At 48.8% G+C, this 20,554-nt stretch overlaps 1 protein-coding gene across 1 annotated transcript; it reads left to right on the top strand.

Moving 5' to 3' along the window:
* The first annotated feature begins 9,072 nt into the window (after window positions 1–9,072).
* CCR9 (C-C motif chemokine receptor 9) lies at window positions 9,073–19,733 on the top strand. The gene is made up of 3 exons (XM_028087197.2): window positions 9,073–9,223; window positions 16,096–16,144; window positions 17,758–19,733. Exons 2-3 carry the CDS (start codon window positions 16,124–16,126, stop codon window positions 18,844–18,846), a joined length of 1,110 nt encoding a protein of 369 aa, XP_027942998.1. The 5' UTR covers window positions 9,073–9,223; window positions 16,096–16,123; the 3' UTR covers window positions 18,847–19,733.
* The last annotated feature ends 821 nt before the right edge of the window (window positions 19,734–20,554 follow it).

Here is a 20,554-nt window from a genome sequence, read left to right as displayed (position 1 = left end):
AAAGGAAGCTCCTCCCTGTGTCTTGGAATGGCTCTCCTTTCCATACTTCAGCATAAATGTCACCACCTGGTGTCCCCAATTAATAGTCTCCCTTTATCCATACGCTTTGAAGTGGACTTGGCAGCTCTCCCCATGGAGAGGTGGAATCTATTTCCCCATTGCTTGAATCTGGGCTAAACTTATGACTTGCTTTGACCATTAGGACGTGGACAGAAGTGGCCGTGGCCAGTTCTGAACCCAGACCTCGAGAGGCCTTGTGCATGTCTACTGTTAGGACCTCATCATCAACATGTGTCCAGACCCAGGCTAGCCGGCCGGAGAATGGGGAACCACATGGGTGAGCACGAAGACTGTAGTGCACAGCCGGCCCCGGTCAACTTGTTAGTGGACACAGATATATGAGCAGCCCCAGCTCAGGTTAGCTGAGGTTAGTTGAGACCAGAACTGCCCAGCTGAGCCCAGTTTAAACTGCAACTTATAGAATCAGGAGCTAAATAATAATCATTGTGGAGTGGTTTGTTAGGCAGCAATAGCTAACTGGTACACCTGGTTTGTTTCCTTCAGAGCACTTCTCAGGAAATTCAGCTAGCTGCTCAAAGACTCTGCTTCCTTAAAAAGCACACACTCTATCTTGTAGAATTATTATGGTACTTAATGGGATGATGTTTGTAAAGCTCCTGTACAAACTAGGTGCTCAGGACATTTATTTATTTTCTCTTTCCCTGGAGAAGATTGAGGATCACCCTCAGGAGGAAGCCTGAGATACTCTCCCTCAGGAACAAGAGAGAAAGTCCTGAGAAAGCCCTGAGAGACTTTGGAACCATAAGAAGAAAGGTTGTTGGAAAGAGGGAGCCAGACAAAGAAACAAACAAAAAGCAGAAATAGACCCATAAGTAACAGAGAACAAATCAATGGTTGCCAGAAGGGAAGGGGGGGTTGGGCACAATGGGTGAAAGGGTGTGTGGCGGGGAGGGGGAACCCAGGGTGAGAGAGCAAAGCAAGCAAGCCTGCTAATTCCACCGAATTGGGGTGATGTTCTTGCATCGTCATTGATCGGATTTCTCTGTAGTGTCGAGAAATGAAGTCTTTTTTTTTTTTAAGATTTCATTTATTTATTTGATAGAGAGAGACACAGTGAGCGAGGGAACACAAGCAGGGGGAGTGAGAGAGGGAGAAGCAGGCTTCCCGCTGAGCAGGGAGCCCGATGCGGGGCTCGATCCCAGGACCCTGGGATCATGACCTGAGCCGAAGGCAGATGCTTAACGACTGAGCCACCCAGGCGCCCCAGAAATGAAGTCTTTTAAAAGGAGAAGGACGAGCACTGTGCTTTGGCACCTGTAGAATGCCAGGCAACCATACAAAAGAGTAAACTGAGGCTCTGGGACACAGACCATGCAGTAGGTGTGGCATCGGACAGACCCAGACCCAGATATAACCGTAACACTGTGACAACACCCTCCGACAGCAAGCATTGCTCATGAGCTAGGGCCAGGTGCCAGGTCCTGGCGTGCTTCTTGCCCGTGTTAGCTCTTTTTGCCCTGACAGCAACCCTCCGAGGGGCTGCTCTCACCACATTTTACAGATAAGGAAAGTACTTGCCTGGGACACACAGTAAGCACTGTTCTGCTGAGTGGGGACCTTTCACTCTCTTTCTTGGCCATCCCCAGAGGTGGGGGCAGAGTTCAAGAAATTGGGTAGGTAGTGGAGCCTCGAAAAGGAAAGAGAAATGAGTGAAATCTCTGAGGGCAACAGGAAGGAAGAACGGAAGGAATTCATCTTAGAGGTAATGCTGGGACTGAGGAATAGAAGGGGACCTATTCCCTGCAGCCTCTCTTCAGAGCTCCCTGGATGCAGGACAGCGGACGTCTCCCTCTTATGTCATTTGGAATATAGGGAGGAAAGTCTTCATCAATACGTGTCAGAGAAGGGGACAAGAAGAGGGGCCCGAAACTCCTGCAGCTTGAGATATATTGAAGAAAATGCTTAACACCATGGAAAAACAAATTCTAAGTTTAAAAAATATCAAGCAAATTTCTCTCCTGCAGGACCCCTCAGAACCTTCTCTCCTTCAGGACACCTCAGAGGCTTCTCCCCTTCATGATCCCTCAGAACTTTCTTTCCTGCATGGACCTCTCAGAACCTCCTCTCCTGCAGGACTCCTCAGAATCTTCAATACGCTTTGCCTGTTTTGCAAAGAGTTCCACCTTTTGCTGAATACCTACTCACAGCTTGGGCCATGGGACTCGACTATGTTGTTCTGGGGCATATTTTTCTAAATGTGGTTAATACTGAAAACTGGATGACTATTTCTTAGACGGAACCCTGTGAGCAATCTGAGGCCCAGGACGGCGTCTTAATTCGTGATTCCCTGCATCCAGCAGGTAGAAGCTCAGTCAGCGCGGGTGTGCTTGGCAGGTGTGTGGCTGAGAAGAAAACAGGAGCCTGGAGGCCTCGGGGTCAACTGCCCCTCCCCCACCCCCAAGAAGCTCTGCTTTGGACTCCATTGTAGGGACCTGCTCTTTTGATGTGGTTGTTTTGATGTGGCCATTTTGAAACTGAGGACATTTTGACACAGCTATTTTAATGCTGTGGAAATTTTCTGACTTTTTAAAAACACCAGCCATTTTGAACATTCAGCTTTTGAAAAAAAATTATCAAGTATCAGTGTGGCATGGGGTCAGGGACAGGGTGAGTGTCAACATCGTGGGGAGGACAAGGGACAGAATGAAGCTGTGGGATGGGGGCCCATTTTTATTTACATTTTTTACAGGAAAAAAAAAGAGTGAAAAGTTTAATGGTCTGATTTTTAGCGTCACCGAAAAGCCCCCAAGTGTATAAAGCCTGTCAGTAATCAAGACAGTGTGGTATTGGGGAAAAGAATATGCAAACAGATCAATGGAACAGAAGAGGGAGCCCGGTGATCGACCCCCATAAATACTGTCAATCGATCTTCGGCACAGGAGATATAACGGAGCAGAGAGTCTTTCCTACAAATCGTGCTGAAACAACTGGGCATCCCACATGCAAAAAAAAAAAAAAAAAAAAAAAGACGAGTGAATGAGTCTAGACACAGACCTTGCACCTTTTACAAAAAATTAACTCAAGATGGCCCACAGATCGAAACGTAAAACGCAAAATTATAAAACTCCTAGAAGACAACACAAGAGTAAGCCCAGGTGACCCGGGGCATGGTGATGACTTCTTAGATACAACACCAAAGGCGCAACCCATGAAAGAAATCACTGAAGAACTGGACTCCACTAAAATTACAAACTCCTGCTCTCCAAAAGACGATGTCGAGAAAAAGAAAATAAGCCAAACTGGGAGAAGATATTTGCCAAAGACACATCTCGTAAAGGACTATGACCCCCAAATATAAACGGAACTCTTAAAACTCACCAATAAGAAAACAACCTGATTTAAAAAGGGGCCAGGCCTTAACAGACATCTCACTACAGAAGATGTACAGATGACAGATAATCATTTGAGAAGATGCTCCACGTCATATGTCATCAGGGAAAAGCAAATTCAAATGACAAGGTATTACTACGCACCTAGGAGAACGGCCAAAATCTGGAACATGGACGACACCAGGTGCTGGTGAGTATATGGGGCAACAGGACCGCCCATTCAGTGCCAGTGGGAATGCAAAATGGTACGGCCGCTCTGGAAGACAGTTTGGTGCTTTCTTAAAAGAAAAACTAAACATAGTCTTACCACCCAATGCAGCGATCGAGCTCCTTGGTATTTTCCCAAAGGAGCTGAAAACTTAGGTCCACATAAAAACCTGCACATGGACATTTATAACAGCTTTATTCATAAGCCCAAACTTGGAAGCAACCAAGATGTCCTTTAGTAGGTGAATGGGTAAATAAGCTGTGGTCCATCCAGATGGTGGAACAGTTTTCAGTGCTAAAAAAAAAAAAAAGGTAGGAAGGAAACTTCAATGTATTTTACTAAGTGAGAGAAGCCAATCTGAAAAGTCTACACCCAGTAGGGTTCCAACCCAAAAGGCAAACTATGGAAACAACAAAAGGTCAGCGGTTGCCGGGGGTTGGGGGAGGGAGGAGAGCAGAGAGGATTTTTAGGGCAGTGAAATGATTCTGTCGTTATAGTCTGCGTTTGTCCAAACCCATGGTGAGTATAACACCAGGAGTGAACCCTAAGGTAAACTGTGGACTTTGGGGGGGGTAAGGATGTGTCCATGTAGGTTCATTGATTGTAGCAAATGTATCCTCTGGTGCAGGCTTTTGATCTTGGCGGGGGCGGGGGGGGGGGCTGCTCCTATGTGGCAACTGAGGATATGTGGGAACTCTCTGTACCTAAAACTGCTGTAAAATGGTCTTTTTATATATTTAAAAAAAAAAAAAGCCTGTCAGCGCATCTGTCATCCTTCACTACAAAGGTTCCCCAGCAGTTAGCAGGGGCCCTCCCTCCATCTGGGGTGTGGAGGGGGGAGGGCGGGAGGAGGTGAGTGCTCTGAATTCACCCCATGCCTCCCAGCGGGGGAAGTGGGAGAAGGGACGGTGGTGGCAGAGCCCGCTCCTGCGGGGGCCCAGCGAAGGGGAAGCTCTAAGGCTTCTGGCCAGTGGGAGCTCCTGCTGAAAGCCTGACCAGAAACCTGGTTTTACTGTTTCTCCTGAAGTTTCCCACACGGCAGCCCATGATCTATTAGAAGTGGAACCTGGGTCGTGTCGTTTTGCCTACGTGAATCCCTTCGGGGACTTTCCATCACACCTGGCATCAGATCAAAATGACAGCCTCTGGCCTCGAGTCCCCACACAATTGGGCGCTTCCTGTTTCTCTGGCTCCCCTCCCCCCCCCCACCTCTCTGTCCCCCAACGGCTCCGTCCTGTCATCCTCGGACATATCAGGCTCTTCCTGACACCTGCTCCCGCTGCTGGGAATGGTCATCCCAAGCTTCACCTTCGTGGGAAGGTCCTGGGATTCGGGTCTTAAATGTCACCTCCTGGGCGCCTGGGTGGCTCAGTCGGTTAAGCGTCTTCCTTTGGCTCAGGTCATGATCCCGGGGTCCTGGGATCGAGTCCCACACCGGGCTCCCTGCTCCGCAGGGGAGTCTGCTTCTCCCTCTCCTGCTTCTGCACCTCCCCACTGCTTGTGCGTGAGATCTCTCTCTCTCAAATAAATAAATTAAATCTTTTAAAAAAAGAAAAAAATGTCGCCTCCTTCGTGAGCCCTTCCTAGCCACCTGGTGTGAAGGGGTCTGTCTCTCAGCCACCCCGTCACCTCTCTCTGCTTTAATTCCCTGCAATTTTATTTAATATTATCTGTCTTGTTTCCTGCTCCATCCCTATCTCTGAGATCAGGGCTGGCAGGTTGTAGGAACTGGACCAATCCGTGTTGAATGAAGGATTGCCGTGAGATCTTCCAGTGAGACAAAGCGGGGCAGGGTGGGGAGGGGCGACTTTTATCATTCAGAGATGGGGCAAATAAAATCGCGAAGCCTGCAGCTGGTCTCACGATCCACGTGCTACGAGCACCAAATCTCAGGAGGTGTGGATGACATTTCTTTCTCTTCTATGTAGCTTGTGTCCTGCAAGAGCTTGGCAGGTGCACCGAGAACCAGTGACCTGCCCTGAGCTTCTGTACTTGTGCCATTGACATCTGACACCCCATGCATCCCTATCTGCTGAAACCATTTCCTCTCCCTCGCCCTCTCTATGGAAGGTGCCCGCGTGTCTCCAGAGCCTCCGAAAGATCTTGCTTCCCCGGCTCCTGCAGGGGCCCATCGTTTGCCGGCTCCTCTGGGTCCCACGTCTCTCCCATCCCTCTCATTGCTTCTGCTGCTGCGTGGTGTGGACGCCCCACTCCTTCCCTCCCTCTCTTCTTCCCTCCATCTCTCTCTCTCTCTCTCTCTCTCTCTCCAAATATGAGCAACGTAAAGAATCTACAGGTATCCTGGAAAAACAGTGCTGGCTTTAAGCCTACTGTGGCAGGAGGGACCCCCCCTCCCCTTTCAAGCCCTTCTGAGCTCCAGGAGAAGAGAGTGGCTTGGCCCCTGGCTTGTAGCAGAATGAGCCATTCCAAGGTACAGATACTAGCTGCAGCGTAGGCCTGTGCTGGCCACTGTGGTGGCCACTAGCCACCTACAGTTACTTACGTGTAAATTGAAACCAGTTGCAAGACAATAAATACAATACATCAGTTTCTCAGTCACACTAGCTACAGTTTAGGTCCTCATGAGCCACCTGTGGCTGGCGGCTGCCCATTGAACCTATAGGTAGAGAACATTTCCCCCACTCTAGAAAGCTCTATTGCTGGATGGCACTATCCTGGACCCCCAGCCCTTAGAGGAGGTGTGTCTTTTCCATTAATGTAGTCAAAAGACGATTTGTAAGCGCCTAGAATGTGCTGCTGGGCTGCGACCCATGGTCCCTGTCCTCGTGGAGTTAGTGGACAAAGAGGGGTCCTCACCAATTTTTTCCCTCGGAAGTTTGCCCTGGGACTCCTTGTACCTGCAATGATCAGACCCTCACCACCAAACTGCTATGAGCCCCTTCAAGATGCTTTGGGCTCCCCAAGTTAGTAAGGCCTTCCTTAATTGATGAAGAGGAGAGGTCTAGCGTGGCTTCTTCCAAAGACCCCACTGTGCCTTTGGAATATGACTGTCCCACTCTGTATGGAAGGTTCTGGAAGGAGTCAAGATTACGACTCTAGTTTAAAATATGGAGAATCTGGGAAGCACAGAGGATGCAAGCGAAGCGCATTTCCTCTCTGCCAGAGACAGTGTTAGACGCGTGGAAGGTGGGGGACGAGCAGGAGGGAACCCAGACATGGTGCTCCTGTTGGCCCCTGCAGCTAGGCATGCGGGTGTTTCCTCTGTTGTAGGCAGCAGACCTTGTGGGCTCCATCATCCATTCCCCCAGGTACTCCCTCAGCTGGCCCTGGGACCAGGGGTCACGCACGTGCTGCCCTGCCCTCTAGAACTCCCCTTTGACAGGGTAAGAACACAAAGAGAGAGATGCCCTCTGTCCAAGGACACCTGCAACCTCATAAACACCCAGCTCTGAATTCCACCTGCACATGGAGAAACACGGCGAGGGGACAGAAGTCGGGGGTCCTCCCCACGAGGAATGGACCTACACCGGACGACAGCAAAAGGAATCACATTGGTCTTGGCTCCTTGGAGAGATCAGTTCTCTCTTCTTCCTCTTCATGTCTCCCTGCCTCCCCAGCCTCCAGCCTCCTCTCTGCATCCCTAGGGAGAGGGCTTGGGTGTTTTAAAGCAGCCCTTCTAGAACTTGGTGCTGCCTGAGCGTCCCTACCTCGCCTGGACTACGAGGGACCACACAACGGAAGCAATCACCCCATGACAGCGCATTTATCCGTCTCTTCTTCCCTGACCCCCTCCCCGACTTCCCTTCCTCCTACCAGCCTCACCCCAACCCTCAGTGTCTCCCTGGGATGCCCTTACCTGGTGAAGAAATGGCTTGAGTCCCGAGGACGTGGAAGGACGGCATCGTCCCAGCCCGGGGGGTTCCTGCACCCACAGCACGCGTCTCAGCCTCCTGAAAGCGCTCCCAGGCCCCGGGGCAGCCCCCTGGGTAAGAAGCAAGCACACGGCTCCCCCGGCCCGAGGAACGGCCCAAAACCAGTTCAGGGAGTGTTTCTCCTCTCTATTGCGCCTTCTTTTCTCTGTCCAGAATTGCCAATGCAGAGGGAGAAGTGAAAGGCCAGAGCCCTTGGCTGGGGGACCGTTTTAGACACAATACTCAACGACTCTGGGCCGAGAGCAGGGAAGTCATGGGTCCCTCAAGGCTCTGCTGAATCAACGGGTGCTTTCATTCTGACTGCTCACAGTTGGTAGCTCTCCTACGTGCTGCTCGTCGGCCTCTCCCATGGAGAGAGTAAACGGAACCGCGTCTGAGGCATCCCTGTGCTCTGCGTGAACGGACGGTGACAGATTTGGGCCGAGGGTCTGCGGAGGGCCACACTCTGCCGCCCCGGGGAGTCCACGGGGCGATGAATGCCCTGAAGAGAGGAAACCGGTGTCCACGACGGTATAGCTGTGATTTCTCCCCCAGAACAAAGATAAAAGAGAGGACTTCGTCATAACGACAAGGAACTGACTTGGGTCTTTTTCTCTGTTAACAGGCAGCAGAGGGTATGGGCTGCAACCTCTATTCCAAGGTTATGCCCTTACACGCCCCTCCATCGCCAGGCACATCACCTGACCCTGGGACCCGGGAGGGGTGCACTTATGTCGTGATCGAAGGCCCTACCAGAGCCGTGGGCTGCAAACCTTCATCTGTGGGCTTCATTAAGAACATAATATTTCATATGTTTGGGCTTTTACAAAAATGTCATTGAAACAGCCATCATTAACCAGATGAAACATGCTGTCGGTGTCCATGTATCAGATGGATAGTGGTCACATCAAAATGAAAGCTTACTGTTATCTGACCCCAACTTTAAGGTGTCTGTGACCCTCCAACGCTCCCTGGTTTCCTAGACATCACATGCATGACTTTCTAAAGCAGCGCCCTTCAGTAGGATTTTCAGAGATCTGTGCTGTCTGCTGCAGAAGCCACTATCTGCGTGGGACCATTGAGCACTTGCAACATGGATGCTGTGACCAAGGAACTAGTTACATTTCAATCAGTTTGAATTTGAAAAGGGCCCTGTGCCAGTAGCGATTGTGTCTGCATCAGGTGGGAGGACTCTCTGGGTTTGGGTAAAGCTGTCAAGGCCAAAGAGGGTGACGGACAGTGCTGGGGCTGCTGGTCCCCTGCAGGTCCAGCCAAACCCCCCACCCAGGGAGACCTTAGCAAGCTGGCAAAGCCGATCCCTCTCAACAGCCTCTCTTTCTCCTCCCCCTCGCCCCATTTCCCTGTAAGTAGCTGTGCTGTCTAGAAAAAGACATTGTTCTTAGCCTCTCCTGCCTGTAGAAGAGTCTTCAGGAAAGATGGTTTCCCTTAACCCAGCGGTTCTTGGTTTTTCACTTCTGGGTGTAAATCATCAACTCTGCTGATTGCTGGAGCTGCAGCTGGTGACTCCCCATCCCCACCCTCCGGGGCCACCCTACCATTGACAACACAGGCAGGGGTGGCCTGACTTCCTTTAGAGTGTTTTTGCCGATGTTGTCTGCACAGATCGCATAGAAGCCTTACCCCTCATCCCAGGCAAAGAGCAGACCAGCCTTCCTCCCACACAGAGCTGGTGGGGCTACCTTCTCCTGGACCCTCTCCTGCTGCGCTCCGCAGTGAGTATCACCCTTCTCATCTGCACGTCCCAGGGTCTCCTGTGCCCTCACTTGTGCATTGCTTTGATGGCTTCTAAAACCCAGGCTTTTGCTCATTTGTCCAGTGGTCATGAGCACCAGGCGTTTTGCTAGAAGCTTCCAGGGAAGCAAAGGTGAATCAGGTAGTGTTTTGCCCAGGCTTCTTAGGATGAGTAATAAGGCACCCTCCCACCCACACATGTAAAGTAAAGGTTCAAGGCAGTCTGTTCTGTGATTTGTACCTTACAGGAGGGAGAAGCAGGCACTCGGGACAGGTGACAAGAAGGTGGTCAGCACTAGGAGAGTGAAGCCCCCAGGAGGGCCTTGGGTCTGAGAGACTGCCCCATGGACAGGATGCCTGGGGCAGCATTCTCTGTAGCAGTGAGAAATTGGAAGCAAGCAAACTTTGCACCGAGAGGTGACTGGTTAGGTGAACTGTGACATAACCAGACAATGGAATACCCCACAGCTATCCAGTCTGACGACAGCTCCACGTTAATCTGCAAAAGTGGGCTGGGAAAGAACATTAACTAGAAAGCCGGATCGATAAAGATTTGTGCAGTCCGATTCCCTTCCCATTAAGTGTGTGTGTGTGTGTGTGTGAGGTTATGTTGCAGAGAAAACGTCTAAAAGGATGCATTTCAGAAAGTGACCAATAGCCAACCCAAGAAAGGGTTGTTTGAGCAGTTTACATTGTCGTCATCATATTGATTTGCTCTGGGGTTGTTGTTGTTATTTTTGTGCTATATGAAATGTACAAAATCTCCTTTATAATCAGAAAACAGCAAAGCTCCTTTATTTTCAAGGACTCCTCAGTGACTACGGCTTTGTCTTTTCCAACACGTGCACCCCCTCCGGTTTCCCGTCAGCTGAGGCTCTGTAGCCGGCCAGTGCGACAGGCGAGCTGTCGCCGAGCCCGGAGCTGGACATGGGGGGCGGCCACCAGCCTGCTGGAGCCCGTCTCCTCCTCCCTCTGCTGAACAAGCCCCTGGAACTCGACGTCTCTTTTCTCCATATCTGTCTGTCTGCTCTGAAGCCCCCCATCAGGACTCCCCACTCACAGGCTGCTGGGGGGCAGGGGGGCGGGCGCCCAACCCAGGGGTGGCCCGCAGATGGCCTGCTAGACAGCTCAGAGACCCCGCTTTCAGGCCGTGTGAAAAAAAAGCAGAGCTATCAAAAAAAATGCAAGAGATGATTCAATCTCAGTGTAGCAAAGTGAACAAAAATCAAAGTAACACCCACATTCCTGACTCACATTGGTATCTGTATCCAGCTCACCGGCTCCCCGGCTCCAGTGAGCAGGGAGGCTGGGGCTACATGAGGATGTTTTATTTATTTATCTATTTATTTATTTTTTAGTTCCATTTTAATTTTTTAAAATTTTTATTGTTATGTTAATCACCATACATTACCTCATTAGTTCTGGATGTAGTGTTCCACGATTCATTGTTTGTGCCTAACACCCAGTGCTCCACGCAGAACGTGCCCTCTTTAATACCCATCACCAGGCTAACCCATCCCCCCACCCCCCTCCCCTCTAGAACCCTCAGTTTCTCAGAGTCCATCGTCTCTCATGGTTCGTCTCCCCCTCTGACTTACTCCCCTTCATTCCATGAGGATGTTTTTTTTAAAGTAAACTCTACACCCAACAATGGGGCTTGAACTTACAACCCAGAGATCAAGCATCCCAACATTCTACTGAGTTAGCCAGCCAGGCGTCCCTGCATGATGATTTTTGTGTCGATTACTTAAGGACAGAGAACAGAAAAATAATGGTTGGATAGTAATGGATGCCAGCCTAACTTTTCTCAGAGGTACTTTTTTTTTTTTTTTTTTTTTGTAAATTAACAGCTCTCCCTTCTTTCTACCACCACCAAAGCTCCTATACACATCTCCTATTTTCTGGCTTTCATGCCTTTGTGGATATGTTTCCCTGCCCTCGAGCAGTGTTCTCTCCCCTCATTGCACCTCGCCATCCTCCCCAGCCTTCAAGAGTCAGCAAAAAAATGTCACCTCCTCAATGAAGCCCTCCTGGGTTCCCCTAGTGCTGGAGTCATGATTTCCTCCTCTTTATTCCCAAAGCGATTGGTAGCATTTAGTATTGTTGCAGCAATGACATATCCATTGTGCTTGAATGTGAGCTTCTTGAGGACATGGATCATGTCTCATACCGTGTTTAAGCCGAGCAGGTGTATCTGGTGTCAAGACACACTGAAGGAGTAGCTGGGGGATGAAGAACGTTCCCTCCTTCTCACACAGCCCTTTGCATTCTGCAAAGAGCACTGCGCTTGACCCTTGCCACAAGCCCTTGCAAGCCAGGGAAATCTAGGCTCGGTGAGGGCATGTCGCTTCTTGCTAAGGTCCCACGGGCAGAAAGGGATGGACCCGGGGACAGCTGGGGGTCCGTCGTGCTTCCCCTCACCGCATCCATTATGCTGCGGGACATGGGCAGGTTTTTCAGATTTGAGCAGTTGCAGCCCCATAATGAGGCCACCCTAGCATGGGCAAGAAGAGATTGGGGCAATGCTGAGCCAGACACCAGAGCACTCCCAGCAGACCCGAGAGGGGCCTGCTCTCAGTATGCTTTGTTATGTGTGGGTGTTTCCCTCCTTCTCAGCGGCAAGAAGAAAATGAAAGCGAGCTTGGAGACTTTGCAATTGGTGCAATAAAATCTCCCAAGAGTATTCTGATGGAGAAGGGGAACTAGATAGATGGAGGGCCTTTGGCAGTGTCTTTTGATGGTGGGTCTAGGGAGGAATAGGTTTTGATTTTACTCTTTGACCCTCTCTAAATTTTCCCTGAGCCGGAAACACATTTGTAACAGCAACAAGACAAGCTTCACAAAACGCTAATGTAGGATCTCAAAGTCGCATAAAGTAGCCACAGAGAATTTAATTACCAGTCCTGGCTACCTTTCAGGCCACCAGGAGCAGGCTGTGAGTACCTTCTGGGAACAAGCTTTTCAAACAGGTGTATGGTGTAGGGAACGGAAGCACACTGGGGCTTCTTTAAAAAAAAAAAAGGCGACATTATTTTTATGATAGTTCTTAAAATAAAATTTCATGCACAAAGTAAAATATTTAAATAGTTTACAAAACCTAAAGGAAAAAAAGGAAAGTCTCACTTTCCACTGGCCATAGTTGTTCAATTTCCTTCCAGAAAATGTTTCAGTACTGATGAGCAGTGAAGTGTGTAACTTTTACATACTTTTTTTTTTTTAAATAAGATCATGCAACATAGTCTTCTACCTTGCGTTTCTACCTAATGCTCTTGGTGACCTCCTTATGTCAGTGTGAGGTCTAATTTATTCTCTTTATGGACTACTTGTGTGTTATTGAAGGATGTATCAAAATATCACCAATTGCTGGGTATTTAGGTTGTTTTAGTTTTTTTGTTCTGCAAAAATATGCTGCCACATGCATCTCCCAAGGTGTATCTTATGTTCTTTTGTGAGAGTAACAATAGGGCATGTTTCCAGCAGATCAAGTGCTGAGTCAGAGCTGTTGTGCTTTGTAAATTTTGACAGAGATAGCTTCATCCTCTGAAAAGTTTGCACAGGGCAAGAGCAAGAGGGCAGGAGGGGTGCAAATATCAACCATCCTGTCTCTAGCACTGGGGAAACCCCATAGGGCTTCACTGAGGAGGTGATATATACATATATGTTTTTGCTGGCCCTTACAGCCTGGAGAGTGTGGGGACATGCAATTTACACTCCCCACTAACTAGCTATAACTAACCATAACCAAAGCCATTCTTAATTCTTTATGTGACTTTTTTCCCTTGGGAGTTTGTTTTCTTCTATATTATCTCTTCATATTCAGGCTTTTTATGCAGGTAGAAAGGAAGCCCCAGGTACTAGAAATATATGAAGTGTTTTCTGGCTAATGTCTCAAAAACCGATCTCCCTGTTCCCCAAGCTGTCATAGAATTACACGAGCTGCTTTGGGAATTTCCACGTTTAACTGGGCATTTTTTTTAAAAAAAGATTTTTTTTAAAGATTTCATTTATGTATTCGACAGAGAGAGTGAGAGAGCACAAGCACGGGGAACAGTAGAGGGAGAGGGAGAAGCAGGCTCCCCACGGAGCAGGGAGCCCGATGCGGGGCTCGATCCCAGGACTCCGGGATCACGACCTGAGCTGAAGGCAGATGCTTCACTGACGGAGCCACCCAGGCGCCCTGAAAAAAGAATTTATTTTTTAAGAGCATGATTCAGAAACAAAATAGAGGACGGTAAAGTCAATGGGACAATATGGATTTTGGGGGGAGGTGAGTCTCTGAGATGAGGCCAACATCCCTGCCCCCGGTCAAACACCCACCATTAATTTCAGCATCCATTGGCGAGTTTCCAATCCCAGGATTCCTTCTGTATCTAGTAGCTGGCACCATAAGAAGAGCTTTCTTGCCTCTTCATTTATTTTCTCATTTATTTGCATCAATATGGATTCCTGGAGCCTCACGTAGTTGGATGTGCTAGGCTGATTGCCACCATTACTTAATTTGGTGCCCAAATCACCTCCGATTTGGCTAGTGGGAGCCCCAGCAGGTTGGCACCTACGTCCTTCTGACGAGTCCTCACGGTCCTTCAAACACTTGCTTCCTGATGCAAAAACAACAAACAAACAAACAAAAAAACAATCAGTTCCAAGTTCATCTTAGTTTCTCTGCCCCAGCTCCGGAGCCAGACATTTCTCTAGAGTCCTGCTTCCTTTTGGTAGAAGAAGGTACTTAGAAACTAAGATCTGGGCACTGGGTGCTTATTCTGTTGTGTCATTGCTTCTGGGTCCTCTCAGGAAACGATACGTGTACATATACACACAAATCATCTGTCTGTCTATCTATCATCTATCTATCTATCTAACTTTAAAAACATGAGTTCAGAGACGCCTGGCTGGCTCAGTTGGTTAACGCCTGCCTTCAACTCAGGTAATGATACTGGGGTCCTGGGGTCAAGCCCCACATCGGGCTCCCTGCTCGGTGGGGAGTCTGCATCTCCCTCTCCCTCTGCCCCTCCCTTCTGCTCGTGCTCTCTCTCTCTCTCTCACGCTCTCTCTCTCAAAATAAATTTAAAAAACCTTTAAAAAAATAAGAATAAAAACACGAGTTCATCTTGAGCCCCCAATTCCAATAAACAGCACAAGGCACTCCCAAGGCATTTTTGAGAAGTTGCTGGCAAGAAGGTTGCAAGGAACAAGTTCTGGCCACCTTCTTCCTCGCCTGCTGCAGGCCAAGAGAGGACTCTGAGGAAGGAAGAAAACCAGAAAGTTTTCATGAGATTTCAGTTTTTCCTTTCTTTGGTTGAACCACTTTATTGGGGTCCAACTACAAAGAAACTGCACATGTTTAAAGTGCAGAATGTCAGTTCTGACTTACGTGTATGCCCACGAAACCTTCACAGGATCAGTAGAGCGAGCATATTCTTCACCGCCCCCCCGAGGCTTCCTTGTGTGCCTCTGCCCCTTCCCCCTTCCCCCTCTCCCCCAGCACACCCTCCCCTGCCTCTTTCCCTCTCTTACCAGGAAGTCACCGGTCTGCGTTCTCTCACAATAGATTAGTTTGCATTTTCTAGAATTTTATGTTAGTAGAATCACACAGTATATGCTGCTTTGGTCTGGCTTCTTTACTTAGCATACTTATTTTGAGAGTCATCCGTGTGGCTCTGTGTGTATCCGTTGCTCATTCTGATTCCACTGTGTGGCCATGCCACGGTTCGCTTATCCCTTCCCGAGACTTGACAGACATTTGGGTTGTTTCCAGTAACTCCTACTATAAATAAAGCTGCTGTGAACGTTTGTATACCAGTCTTTGTATGGACACACGCTTGTGTTTTTGTTAGGTAAGTACATGAGAGCAGGATGGTTAGATCACAGGCTGAGTGTATGTTTAACTTTTTCAGAACCCGACAAACCGTTTTCCAAAGTAGTTGCACCACACGTCAGGTACTGAAAACCACTGTACTTTCAGAAAAGGAGTTTGAGTCACGATGCTGTATTATGGAAAGGAAACCAAAAGGTTAAGTTTGGATATATGAAGGGGAATTGTTTTCTTCTAGAAAATTAGGGTGTGGTGCTGGACATGGTTCTTTGGAATATGCTCGCTAAAAGTATTAAAAAAAAGGGCAGAGACCCTTCCTTGAAGAGAGGCAAGCCGTTTTTCCCTGAGTCGTATCGCGGTGGGTTTACAGAGATTCAAAACACGTACGAACAATAGCCAAGATTTATTTAAGTCAGCTTGGAGGCCCTTTGTGTTAGGGAACTAACTTCATCTTCTTTGCTAAACAAATCCTGGGACCTCCTTTTCCTGCTGGAGTCAGGGGACAGAGAAAATAGGGCCCAGTTTCCTATCCTGGGCTTGTAAATGGAGCATGTAGGTAGGCACTGGGGCTCTGAACCCCTCTGGGAGAGGGACCCAGCCCTTGTCCCCCCGTGTCCTTGCCACCTGGTTACCCTGTGGAGTCTGGGCCCAGAGGGTTCTCAAGTCAACCTCTGTCCTGTGATCTTCAGGAGCCCCCTGGTTGATAAAATAAGGGTGGGGGCATTTAGCAAAACAGACTCTGGTTGAGAAGTTGAGTCAAGAGAGAACGAGCTAATGTAAAAAGTACGTGCTGGGAAAACATTAAGGCCCCGAAGGGCTCTCAGAGGAGAGGTTTCTCTTATTCCTCTGTTAATGACCAAGATCATTTTGAAATCTAGAATATTTGGCTTGATATCAGTGTCCTGTGGACTCTAACTTTTGCTTGGGATTCTTTCTTTTCGTAAGAACAAATGAATTTAACATTCAATTTCCACCTTTAGGTGTTTATTACTGTCCTTTTGTAAGACAGACTTTCTTTTGATTTTTGTCCTCTCTTTCTAGAAGCAAGCTTGCATCTCTCTGATCCAACATGATGGCCACAGAATTCACAGTGAGTATAGCCATGTTCCTCAAGCTCCTCCAAATGCACTGTGGTCTTGCCTGTTTTGGGGAGTGTGGGAAGGAACCCGCGGTGGGGAGGGATTTCTCTGCACAGTCTCCCTTGGGGCAAGATCTCTGCTGAGCTGTGCCCCAGAGGGGCCACCAGCCCTGGCACAGATGTCTTTGCCAACACGCAAAGCCAGAAGAACTTTGGGGTACGTGGTGAAGTGAGAGGAAAATGTTATTTGAGATTTTATTAACAGGTAAGCGTGTTTATGATTTTTAACTAGATGTTCTTGGTTCTGTGTGTCTGTTCTTTTTTTATTTTTAAGATTTTATTTATTTATTTGACAGAGAGAGACACAGCGAGAGAGGGAACACAAGCAGGGGGAGTGGGAGAGGGAGAAGCAGGCTTCCCGCGGAGCAGGGAGCCCGATGTGGGGCTCGATCCCAGGACCCTGGGATCATGACCTGAGCCGAAGGCAGACGCTTAACGACTGAGCCATGCAGGCGCCCCCTGTGTGTCTGTTCTGAAATCAAGACAAACAAGGGTGAGGGACAATCCATAAGTGGTTTAAAAAAAAAAAAAAAAAACCCTTGGTGAGCCCATCAGTTGGGCTTCTTGCATAACAGGACAGAGCCTTTAGAGAAACCACAGAATGGTCTATGGGTGTTCAACTTGTACGGCTGCACAGGGCCCGTAACTAGAAGTGCCACCTGCTTGATTTAATGCTCTGCTGTCTTGAAATTCTTGGCAAATTTTGAACAAGGGATCCTGAAAATTATGTCGCCTGTCCCAGTGTTTGTGTATGTGCATGCACGGGAGAGGGCATGAATGTGTGTGTGTGTGTGTGTGTGTGTGTGTGTGTGTGTGTGTGTGTGTGTGTGTTGGTGTTTCATGAGCAGAGGATCCATAGCTTTCAGAAGACTCAGAGGAATCTGGACCCAGAAAAGTTTAGGAGCCTCTAAGGACCCTTTTGGGAGTATGGAATAGAGAGGAGAAATCAGAATCATTCAGAGTTTGATAAAAGTTTTGTGCCCATCATTGGTCCCAAAGGGGTCCTATCCCGTCTGAGCACTTGTCACATGTCCTGTCACTGTTGGTTTGCCTGTGTGTGCCCTCCACTAGGAGGTGGGTTCCACAAGAGCGGGGAACCCTGTCTGACTTAGCCGCTACTGCATTTTTAGCACGCACACAGTACCTGACGTAGCCTCGGTGTGCGACAAACATTCATTGAACATATACATCTGCCGGGTGATCCAAGCAGACACTCTCAGAAATGCCTACTTTTGGGGCGCCTGGGTAGCTCAGTTGGTTGGGCGACTGCCTTCAGCTCAGGTCGTGATCCCAGTGTTCTGGGATCGAGTCCCGCATTGGGCTCCCTGCTCGGCTGGGGGGTCTGCTTCTCCCTCTGACCCTTTCCCCTCTTGTACTGTCTCACTCTCTCTCAAATAAATAAATAAAATATTAAAAAAAAAGAAATGCCTACTTCCCATGCATACATGTCTCTGTCTTGTCATAGACTTTTGGGATGGGGAGGGTCATGTGGTCCACACCTCTGCCATCCTGCAGTCCTCCAAAGGATCGTCCTTGACCTAACAGTGTCTGGTATCTCCTTGCAGAACCCCATCTTTAACATATCTGACGACTACAGCTACCACTCCACATCTTCCGTGGATGACTACGTGAACTACAACTTTCCGGATTTATTCTGTAAGAAAAACAATGTCAGGCAGTTTGCGAGCCACTTCCTCCCACCCTTGTACTGGCTCGTGTTCATCGTGGGTGCCGTGGGCAACAGTCTGGTCATCCTTGTCTACTGGTACTGCACACGAGTCAAGACCATGACCGACATGTTCCTCTTGAATTTGGCAATTGCCGACCTTCTCTTTCTCAGCACCCTCCCCTTCTGGGCCATCGCTGCCGCTGACCAGTGGAGATTCCATCCCTTCTTGTGCAGCATGGTCAACAGCATGTACAAGATGAACTTCTACAGCTGCGTGCTGCTGATCATGTGCATCAGCGTGGACCGGTACATCGCCATTGCTCAGGCCATGAAAGCACAGACCTGGAGGCAGAAAAGACTCCTGTACAGCAAAATGATCTGCTTCACTGTCTGGGTGTTGGCGGCCGCACTCTGCATCCCAGAAATCCTGTACAGTCAACTCAAGGAGCAATCTGACATCACCATCTGCACCATGGTTTACCCTAGTGAGCAGAGCGCCACAGTGAAGTCGACTGTCTTGACCCTGAAGGTCATCCTGGGCTTCTTCCTCCCTTTCGTGGTCATGGCATGCTGCTACACCATCATCATTCACACTCTGTTACAAGCCAGGAAGTCATCCAAGCACAAGGCCCTGAAGGTGACCATCACTGTCCTTACGGTCTTTGTCCTATCTCAGTTCCCCTACAACTGCATTCTGTTGGTGCAGACCATCGATGCCTACACGATGTTCATTTCCAACTGTGCCATTTCCACCAACATTGACATCTGCTTCCAGGTCACCCAAACCGTCGCCTTCTTCCATAGTTGCCTGAACCCCATCCTCTATGTCTTTGTGGGTGAGAGATTCCGCCGGGATCTTATGAAGACCCTGAAGAACTTGGGTTGCATCAGCCAGGCACGGTGGGTCTCGTTCATGAGGAGAGAGGGAAGCGTGAAGCTGTCATCCATGCTGTTGGAGACAACCTCAGGGGCTCTCTCCTACTGAGGGGGTCTCTGCTCCGACATGGATGGCCCTCTTTGGAAGTCATGAGAAGTCCAGGTATGGCTGCCCCACGGATGCGACTGGAGAGAAACCAATGATGAAGAAGAAAAAGTGTGGAAAAAGAAAAACCCAGAAAGAGATGAATTTGGGTGATTACTTCAGTTAGAATTTCCAAGCCAGAGCTTTCCAAATTGACTGGCTGTCCCATGAGACTGTCACTGTCATTGGCTGCAATGGCCGCAATTTTCAAAGGAGGACCAACAGACGATCTTGCAGACCACCCTGGCTTTTTGCCACTTGCCCGAGCATTAATGCAGCTGACCTCTGGAGTTCTTCTGTGACTCCATAGCTGATGGCAGGGTTGACCTGCCCAAGGACTCTGCTTGTCCACTCGTGTCACAGGGGTTGGTCAGACTGTGCAGGGACCCCGAGAGCCCGAGTTGGCAGAACTGGCCCTAGCTCTGTCATGGGCTCACTCTGCCGAGTGGCTTTTGGGATGATCCTCTTTGCTCCCTATAAAACGGGTTGGTTTTATTGAGCCTCTTGTTTCTGAGCTTGCTGGAAAGATATCTGCCTCCACGCTGCTTCTCCTTTTCTTACTATATAGCGCTGACGTGTTCGAAGGCTTCCAGTTGAGAGATGAGGCTGAAAAAAAGTAATACAATTCACTTTTGCTTTGTGTCTTTTAACTATCTGGCTCTCACATGTGAAAACATTTTATATATTGGAAAAAGTGCTTTTTGATGACTGTGTAAAATACCCATTACTTATCACTTTCTTCATCATTTCTGTATTTTAAAAGTGTCCTATTGAAGGTCCAATAGCCCTATCAGAGTGTGAAGAATAAGGCCAAGATAAGGAAATAAAATCTCCAAAATACCTTAAAGCCATCTTGACTGCCCATTTGCTTGTTTGTTTTTTCAAGATTTTATTTAAATTCAAGTTAGGTAGGGGCACCCGGATGCCTCATTTAAGCATCCGACTCTTGGTTTCGGCTCAGGTCATGATCTCAGGGTCGTGGGATCGAGCCCTGCATGGGGCTCCCTCCTCGGTGGGGGGTCCGCTTGAGATTCTCTCGCTCCCTCTCCCTCTGCTCCCCTCCCTCAAATAAATAAATATTTAAAAAGGTAAAAAAAATCATTCAAGTTAGTTAACATGTAGTGTATTATTGGTTTCAGGGCTAGAATCCAGTGATTCATCACTTGCCTACAACACCCAGTTCTCATCACAACAAGTGCCCTCCTTAATGCCCATCCCCCACCTACTCCCCCCCCCCACCTCCCTTTGGGTGCCCGGTTTTTATCTTTCCTCTGGTCAAGCTTATTTCCCAGGTTTGTCCCAATGAGTCCAGTGGAATTTCCAAGGGGGGCTATTCGAGCGGCACACAGACCACCCGGCTTTGCCACTTGCTCTCGAGGAGGCATCTGATTTTTTTCCGAGAGCTGTGAATCACCACCGGGGTTTCAGTCCCAACAGCATGGCTTCCAAAGGGGGCACAGAAGCCCTGGACTCTGCCGCATCTTCCTCCTCCTCCCTGTCCACGTCTAAAGCACATGTTCGTGAGCGATACAGGGAGCACAACATGGGCAGTAATACGAAGGCTTTGTTAACCCCTCCTGTGTGCAGGCGGCTGGGGGTAAATAAGCATCGATCGGTCTGGCACCAGCAAAGCGACACGGGCCTCCGTATAACAAGCACTGCTTACAGTCGA

This window comes from Eumetopias jubatus, unplaced genomic scaffold (genome assembly GCF_037043125.1).
Source record: "Eumetopias jubatus isolate StellerSeaLion01/CBP00866 unplaced genomic scaffold, mEumJub1_p1.0 scaffold_1, whole genome shotgun sequence".
NCBI lineage: Eukaryota > Metazoa > Chordata > Mammalia > Carnivora > Otariidae > Eumetopias > Eumetopias jubatus.
The sequence above is the reverse complement of the archived record's forward strand: the minus strand, read 5'-3'. Positions and strand labels throughout refer to the sequence as shown.

Excerpts from the sequence above, each read along its gene's own strand:
- CCR9 (XM_028087197.2), top strand. The coding sequence starts at position 16,124 with ATGATGGCCACAGAATTCACA. Across the intron at positions 16,145-17,757 it reads TGATGGCCACAGAATTCACA|AACCCCATCTTTAACATATC; the intron begins GTGAGTATAGCC and ends ATCTCCTTGCAG.